At 42.0% G+C, this 8,865-nt stretch overlaps 1 protein-coding gene across 1 annotated transcript in view; it reads right to left on the bottom strand.

The window, feature by feature from the left end:
- Positions 1–1,095: 1,095 nt before the first annotated feature.
- The window catches only part of PXT1 (peroxisomal testis enriched protein 1), a 28,144-nt gene continuing 20,374 nt past the window's right edge, over positions 1,096–8,865 (bottom strand). The window contains exon 4 of the mRNA XM_077904248.1: positions 1,096–1,800. Coding sequence (XP_077760374.1) covers positions 1,696–1,800 — 105 coding nt within the window. The 3' untranslated portion in view covers positions 1,096–1,695. The remainder of the gene's footprint in view (positions 1,801–8,865) is intronic.

Genomic DNA, 8,865 nt, shown 5'->3' with positions numbered 1-8,865 from the left:
CAGCGGTTTAGCGCCTGCCTTTGGCCCAGGGCGTGATCCTGGAGACCCAGGATCGAATCCCACGTCGGGCTCCCGGTGCATGGAGCCTGCTTCTCCCTCTGCCTGTGTCTCTGCCTCTCTCTCTCTCTCTGTGACTATCATAAATAAATAAAAATTAAAAAAAAATATTTTAAAAAAGAGAAAAAGAACCTAGCCTGGAATTCCAGCTATGTCACTTACTGGCTATGTGCCCTTATGGAAACTAGTTAACTGCTCTACTTCCTCTCTCTATTAACTGCCTTAGTTTCCTTAACAGTAAGAGCTAATAAAAATAATACCTGTCTCTTAAGGTTGCTATTAGAAGTAAATAAGTTAACATTCGTAAGACTACTGATCACCATGCTAAGCAAAAAAAAAAAATCAAGGTACATAACAGTGTGTACTACATACTTCCTTTTAGGGTAAATATACGTATGTGTGTTTATGTTATGTATTTGTACATAGAAACTCTAAAGGGATATGTAACAAACTATTAGACATAACTGGGATTCAGGATAGAAAATAAGAGCAAGAGTTTTCATTGGAAACCTTTTTATATTGTTTTGATTTTTAACCATAGGAATAAATACCTATCAAAAGAGTAAATATAAATAAGAAAGATGTTCCAGCATTCATCCATCCATGTCAGCAAACCAAAACCTAAATAATGATGGGACTGTATAGGCATTACCTGCGACAAACTGGAAAATTGGGGACATTTCCCTTTTGGAAGGACAAAGGTGATGCTACATATGATCAAAGTCTACAAAATTTTGAACCCAAATGAGCAGGAATAAGTGGAATCCCTCCTTCACAAAAGAAATATGCACAGTTGGAGCACTTGGGTGGTACGTCAGGTAGGCATCCAGCTCTTGATTTCAGCTCAGGTCATGAACTCAGGGCATCATGACATCACACTCACATCCACTCCATGCTCAGCACAGAGTCTTCTTGTCCCTCTTCCTCCCCCTCTGCCCCTCCCCCAGCTCTCACTTGCTCTCAAATAAATAAATAAACAAAATCTTTTTTTAAAAAAAGAAATATGCACAGGTGTTTCATGTTGAAAAAATAACAATATTTATTTCATTTTTAAATTATTTATTTTTAAATAATACTTATCCTACAAAGAACTCAAAAGGTATATATAGAACTTATAATTTATAACCACAAACTTTCTTAATACTTGTGATACTTCAAAAAGGGGGAAGAGAGGGAAGATGAGGTAGACAGGTGGAAGAACAGGGCACTGGAGACCTGGGCACAGGCAACAAGGGGGGACCAACAGATCACTGGAGGGCCTGGTACCCCAGGAAGGGGCAGGAGAAAGCACCCATTTCTGTGACCTCTGCTTTGAGGATGAGGTTCAATTTTACTCATGGAAGAAAATGTTTAAGATTTCCTTACAAGGAACACAGGGACCATCCACAGCGCTGGTGTTCTCTAAGTGTCATGGCCATCTTGGGCTTTTCCAGGAGGCAATCACAAACATCTCATAGCTGGTTGCTCTGCACAAACAAGTGGCCGATGAGTCTGCATTTCTCCAACAAACCAGGTGTGAACCAACAGTGATGGGTAAAAAAGAAGGAGATGGAGAAGGGTTTTCTTTCATCTGTTCTAGTAGGATTCAGGTTTTCTCAGAAGACAGGAGCAAAGCAGGAGTTGGCATTTACATTCCTTTTACAGCAAATGGTTATTCCAGAGAAAGCGCAGCAACACATGAACTCCTCCAAAGAAAAGCAAGACAAAATGAGCCAGTGCCTCTCTGACTTCCTGTTGGAGATCCTGTTTAACACAAGAATGAGAGGGGAGGGGGTTAAAAAAAAAAAAAAGCAATAGAACAATCAGTAGATAGAAACTCCATATTAAGATTAATTCAATCAATGTCACAAACAAGCTTCTTGGGCTGCTTTATGAACTGTATGAGCCGGACAATATCATGGTCTGTTGTGTAATGTCCACATCCTCTGCATGCCCTGGGAAGTCTTCCTCTGGGCGGGTTTTCCCATCTTAACCATCAGCAATCGGGGCACTCTTTTCAGGGCTGATGACCTCTTCCTCTGGCTTTGCAGAGCCTTTGCTTTGTTCTCTCAAAGAAGCAAGATGTTTGCTTTGGGGTTGAAAGAAAGGATAGGACATAGATGAGTGTGTGGGGGTGAATATGAGCCAAGTTGGAGGTAACAGAGCACAGCAGGTCTGTGGAGCAGTAAGCACACACCACTGTTTATTTGTGAACATCAAGAGAACAAGGCTGAGGGTCAAATACAAATGGGTCTCCCTGTCCCTGTCCCTCGTCCGGCAGTCCCTTCTCAACACAGCAGACTTGGTGGGCCATGAACTGTGCTCCTCTGCTCAATGCTCTCCAGCGGCTCTGCCTCAGTCCTCAGGGGGACCTCAGCGCCCTCCCTCATCTGCCTCTACCAACCACTCTGACATAGATTTTACTACTTTTTCTCCTACTCAGCCTCAGCCTCATTGCTTCCTTGCTCAAACATGCCATATCTGCTCCTGCCTCTGAGTCTCTGCTTTCGGCTTGCCTCCACTGTTACCCCACCCCACCCCACTCAGGACCCAGAATCTTGGGGTCCTGAGATCATCCAGGGCTCCCTCCACACCTCTGTCAAGGTTTTGCTCAGAAATTACCCTCCCAGTAAGGCCTTCCCTCCTCAACTTAAAACTGTAAATCCTCCAACACTCTTCATTTCTTTCCTTGCTTTATTTTTCTCCACAATATTTATCAGTGTCTGATAAGCTATATACTTTATTTGTTCACTTATAGTTTGTCTCCCTTTTAGATTATCAACTCCATGAGATTAGGGAGTTGTCTCATTTTTTAAAAGATTTTATTTATTTACTTGAGAGAAAGAGAGAACATACACACGGGGGCTAAGGAGAAAGGGAGAGGGAGAAGCAGACTCCCCACTAAAGCAGAGAGCCTGACAAGGGGCTCAATCCCAGAACCCAAGATCATGATCTAAGCCAAAGGCATCCACTTAAACAACTGAGCCATCCAGGTTCCCCAGTTTTGTCTCTTTTAATCTCTGCCATAACTCCAGTACTTAAACAGATCCTGACACACAGTAGATACTCAATAAGTGTTAGTTGAATAAATGAATGAATGAATGATAAACCAATAGTAGCAAGCTAAAGAATTTAGACTGTGTCCTGTCAGCAACTGGGAATCATTAGAGGATTTTCCCCCCTTTTTAGTTGATATCAGTTAGGAAAATTGAACGAGTTTCCTTCCAGCAATGTAGATGAGAAAATGTATACAGCACCAAGTCAGATGCTCATATATTTAAATTCTAGTTTTGTCACTTAATTGCCAAGTGACCTTAGGTTACCTAATCTCTCTGAGCCTCAACCGATTTCTCCTGAAATGCTAATCCACTAACCCATAAAATTATTGGGAGAATTAAATGAAATGTTTAAGAGTCTTTCAAAGAGCACCTGCAAGAAATTGTTTAATAAACATTGGCTTCTCTCCCCTCTTTCTAACAAGCTAAGATATTCCATATGCATTATTGTACCAATGAGGGTCCCAGAGGGAACAGATGGCACACTGCAGAGTAGGATAATTCAGAAAGAGGGGTACTTGGGTGGTTCAGTTCACTTGGGTCATGATCTTGGGGTCAAGCCCTACATCAGGGTCCCTGCTCCATGGGAGGCTTCTCACTCTCTCTTTGTCCCCAATCTCGTGCTCACTCTCTCTCAATCATGCAGTCTCTCTCTCTCTCATAAATAAATAAAATCTTTTTTTAAAAAAAGGATAATTCAGGGAGAGTTAAATAAAGAGACTATCTACAAAGGTGGGGGACAAACAAGGTGATGCAGTTCCCCAGGCTAGTAATGTCTCAATTATTGCCTCTCCTAGGCCTGTAAGGATGGCAGGGGAGGCAAGGGCACAATTTCTAGAATCCAAAAGGAAAGAGTCCTCTAGAGAAAAATTCCAAAGACATATTTAAATCCTAAAAGTGATAGGAAGACTATTTTAAAACATACTTTAGGGGGGATCCCTGGGTGGTGCAGCGGTTTAGCGCCTGCCTTTGGCCCAGGGCGCGATCCTGGAGACCCGGGATCGAATCCCACGTCAGGCTCCTGGTGCATGGAATCTGCTTCTCCCTCTGCCTGTGTCTCTGCCTCTCTCTCTCTCTCTGTGTGACTATCATAAATAAATAAAAATTAAAAAAAAAAAAAACATACTTTAGGGATACCTGGGTGGCAGAGTCAGTTAAGCATTCAATTCTTGGTTTTGGCTCAGGTTATGATCTCGGAGTTGTGGAATCAAGCTCCACATTGGGCTCTGCACTCAGTGTGGAATCTGCTTGGGATTCTCTCTCCCTCTCACCAACCCCCTTCAAAATAAATAAATAAATTTTTTCTTAAAATAATAAAAATAAAACATACTTTCTGCCTAGGAAAATTACATGCCCTGGATGGGGGGGGGGGGGGGGGAAGACCAGGTCCTTGAACCAAAATCCCGCAAAACCCCTAAATAGCAAAATAGAAGATGTTTTTTTTTTAATTTTTATTTATTTATGATAGTCACAGAGAGAGAAAGAGAGGCAGAGACACAGGCAGAGAGAAGCAGGCTCCATGTACCGGGAGCCCGACGTGGGAATCGATCCCCGGTCTCCAGGATCGCGCCCTAGGCCAAAGGCAGGCGCCAAACCGCTGTGCCACCCAGGGATCCCAGAAGATGTCATTTTTGAGAATCAAGGCCTATTTGAAAATAAAGAACACTTGCTTAAGTGAAAACCGCAAGAAATCAAATTACATGGCAGCTCAAGGACAATCCATTTAGCAGACAAAAGCTGCTCCTTGTTAGGGAGTTTCAAGAGCAAGAATAAAAGTTTCTTTAAATACACCAAAAGCAAGAAGACATCTGGAGAATCACTGTGGCCACTTGATTAAACAGAGTACAAAAGGTAAATAAATGATGACTATATATGAAATATACCATTCCAGGTTTGAAATTCTGTTAAAGTTGCTTGATTTAAGTCTTGAACCAGCAGAGTAAAGCCTTGAGCATTTTAGAGCCAAACTTCAGAGGTATTTTTTAAATTATTTTTTAAATGTACTGTGGTCTATTTATAAGTGGTCTAAAATGTAATTTTGTGGTCCAGGACAAGATATCTTTAACAGTCTAGGGCAAAGCCAGCTTTGAAAAATGCTGCAGGGAAAGCTAGGGCAGGCGTATAGATAGACACACAGATCAATGGAATAGAATGGAGAGTCTAGAAATAAACCCTCACATTTACAGCCAAATGATTTTTGACAAGGATGACAAGGCAATTTAATAGGGAGAGAATAGTCTTTTCTTTTCAACAAATAGTGCTGGGACAGCTGGATACCCATATGCAAAGGAACGAAGATGATCTTTTAACTCATACCATATGTAAAAACGAACTCCAAATGGATCAAAGACCTAAATATAAGGGCTAAAACTAAATCTCTCAGAAGAACAAATAGGTGTAAATCTTCATGGCTTTGGATTAGGCAATGGCTTCTTAGATATAACCCCAAAAGTAGCAGAAATAAAAGAAAAAAATACATAAATTGAACTCCATCAAAATTAAAAACTGTGCTTAAAGAACACCATCAAAAAAGTGAAAATGGGAGAAAATATAAGGAACCTCCACCTAGAATGTACAAAGAACTCCTACAACTCAATAATGAAAAAGAAGAATAATCCAATTTTAAAATGGACAAAGAATGTGAATAGACATTTTTCCAAGGAGATATACAAATGAGCAGTAAGCACATAGGAAGATACACAACATCAGGGAATCCCATCAGGGAATTGTAGATCACTTGGGACTCCACACCCACCAGGCTGGCTATAATAAAAAAGACAGTTAACAACAAATGTTGTCAAGGATGTGGAGAAACTGGAATCCTCACATCCTGCTACTGTGCCACAATGTAAAATGGTGCAGCCACTTTAGAAAACCACCTGGAAGTTCCTCCAAAAGTTAAACATAAAGTTGCCCCATGACTCAGCAATTCCATTCCTAGATATACTCCACAAAGAATTGAAAACATATTTCTACACAAAAACTTCTACACAAATGTTCATGGCATTGTTATTCATAACAGTCAAAGTTTAAACCACCAAAATGTCCATCAACTGCTGAATGGATAAACAAAATGTGATACATACATACAATGGGATAATGTTCAGCAATAAAAAGAAATAGAATAGGGCGCCTGGGTGGCTCAGTTGGTTAAGTGTCTGCCTTCAGCTCAGGTCATGATCTTAGGGTCTTGGAATCAAGCCCCACATAGGGCTCCCTCTGCCTGCTGCTCCCCATGCTTGTGCTTTCTTCCTTTCTCCCTCTCAAATAAAGAAAACAAAAAGAAATAGAATACTGATAGGTGTTACAATATGGAAGAACCTTGAAAAAAAACATGTGAAGTGAAAGAAACCATACACGAAAGGCTGCATATTAGTCCACTTACATGAAATGTTCAGAATAGGCAAATCCATGGAGATAGAAGGAATTGGGTGGGGCTGGGAAGAAAAGTGGGAGGAAACAGAAGTGACTATTAACTATTGGGTCTGAGGTGTCTTTCTGAGGTGATGAAAATGTTCTAAAGTTGATTCTGATGATGGCTGTACAGCTCTGTGAATATTCGAAAACCATTTGTCGTACAATCTCAATAAGTGAATTGTATAGTATGTGAATTTTATTTTTCCATAAAGTTATTTATTTTTTTAAAAAGCCAGGAGAGTTCAATGTCAACTTATTAAGCTGTAGCCGTAAATTTAAGACATAAGTTAATTATACCTTCAAAGGGAAGGGAAAGAAAGAAGGAGGAAAATTGAATAGGAAGTTAGGTAGAGCAGTGCCCTCTTGACTGGGTTGAGGCAAATACAGAAAACAGGTCGCTGTGCTTTGTCCTCCTCTGTTCTCTCCTCTTGAAAGAAAAAAATTATAAGGAACCATGAGTATTCAGAGTTTGCAGATAAAGAAGCAGGAACATTGAGCTAAGGATCTTAATTCATAAAGTACAGTCATCTGGGAAAACTTTCCTACAGAAGAGACTGCGGCCTGGAAGGGAAATGGTGAATAACAGGAATATGCGGTGATAAATGATCCATAGCAGAGGTGGTCAACTCCAACTGGGAAAGGGCGAAGGCAGAAAATTAGTTCATTCTTGGCTGAGATAACATTTAGTCATCATTTTCTGTGGCTCAGGCTCTGTTCTAAGTGATTTACATGAATTATCTCATTTAATTTTCACGACAGTGCTCGCTTCGGCAGCACATATACTAAAATAATTTTCACGACAGCCTACTCTCTGCCTGGCAGCCAGTCCTTATCCTAAATGTAGATCAATCAGCTCATGGCACTCTCCTGCTCTCTCTTCCCTGAAGCTTCCTTTATCTCTAGGGTAAAACCCAGACACCTTACCACTGCCTCTAACACTGAGACCAACTTCTGGACTTCAACTCTCTCCACTCCAGCCTCCTTGCTGTGCCTTAAGCCTGCTCCTATCACAGAGGCTTTGCACTCCCTGTTCCCCAGCCCAGAACACTTTTCCCCACAGGTATTCCCATGGCTCATTCCCTGATTTCCACTCTCCGCTCAAATATTGCCTCCCCAAGAAAGGCCTTCCCCAAAGTCACTGTGCATCACTCAGCATCCCCCATCCTTCTTTGAGCCTGCACCCCTATCTGACGAGTCATCTGCTTTACTGTCCCCCTCCTACATTACAAGTTCAACGAGTGCAGGCTCATCTGCTACCCTGCTCTCTGCTCTGGCTACCAATGCCTGGAACTGAGTCTAGCATACGGTAAGCACTAAATAAAATGTGTTTGAATGAAAGTTGTCCATCAAATATTTTATTTGACGCTCTGTGTTTATTTCCTCTTTCCTTCTCACTTTTAGTAGTTGGGATGTTTAGTCTCAGGGAATGTGTTCTCTGAGGGAAGGGCTGAGTATTGTTCACCTTTGGACCCGACCATAAAAGAGGGCATGGCACTCCCTGAAGCCAACATGATGGCAACAGTAGTGATGAACAAGAAATCATCACAGGACAGGTCCATTTGAGGGAAAGAAGTTGAGCTCTGAAGGCAGCCCCTCCCCCACCCAGCCCCACCCCCTTATGGAGCAATTATAGGTTGTTCTGGTGGACTTGAACACCTCTTAAGACATCAAACGGTAATCATTCTTCTTTCCCGTTTCCCCTTATTATCTCTTATAATAATCAAGAGAAACAAAGAAACCAGAGGGGTAGGGTTATCGTTATCACCTCTGGGTTGGTTCAAGGAGGAAAACCATGACAAAGCAAAGGCTTTCTTCCCTGAATGAGTATTAGATTCACCTGGGGAGCCTTTTTTTTTTTTTTTTTAAGATTTTACTTATTTGACAGAGAGCGAACACCAGCGGGCATGAGGCTCCCCAGTGAGGCGGGGAGCCTGAGGTGGGCTCAACCCCAGGACCATAGGAATCAGGACCTGAATCGAAGGCAGGCACTTAACCGACTGAGCCACCCAGGTGCCCCACCACCTGGAGAGCTTTTAAAGTACCTGATGTCGGGCAGCCTGGGTGGCTCAGCGGTTTAGCGCCGCCTTCAGCTCAGGGCCTGATCCTGGAGACCTAGGATCGAGTCCCACGTCGGGCTCCCTGCATAGAGCCTGCTTCTCCCTCTGCCTGTGTCTCTGCCCCTCTGTGTCTCTCATGAATAAATAAATAAAATTTAAAAAAAAAAAGTGCCCAGACCACACATCTCATGCCAATTAAATCAGAATCTCTCAAGGTAGGGCCCAGGCGGCTGTTCTTCAAACTCCACAGGTGAATCTAATATGCACTCTAGTTTGAGGGTGTGGAGCAACGTTTCTCA

This window comes from Canis aureus, chromosome 7 (assembly GCF_053574225.1).
Source record: "Canis aureus isolate CA01 chromosome 7, VMU_Caureus_v.1.0, whole genome shotgun sequence".
NCBI classification, from domain to species: domain Eukaryota; kingdom Metazoa; phylum Chordata; class Mammalia; order Carnivora; family Canidae; genus Canis; species Canis aureus.
This window is presented reverse-complemented; position numbering and strand designations above follow the sequence as displayed.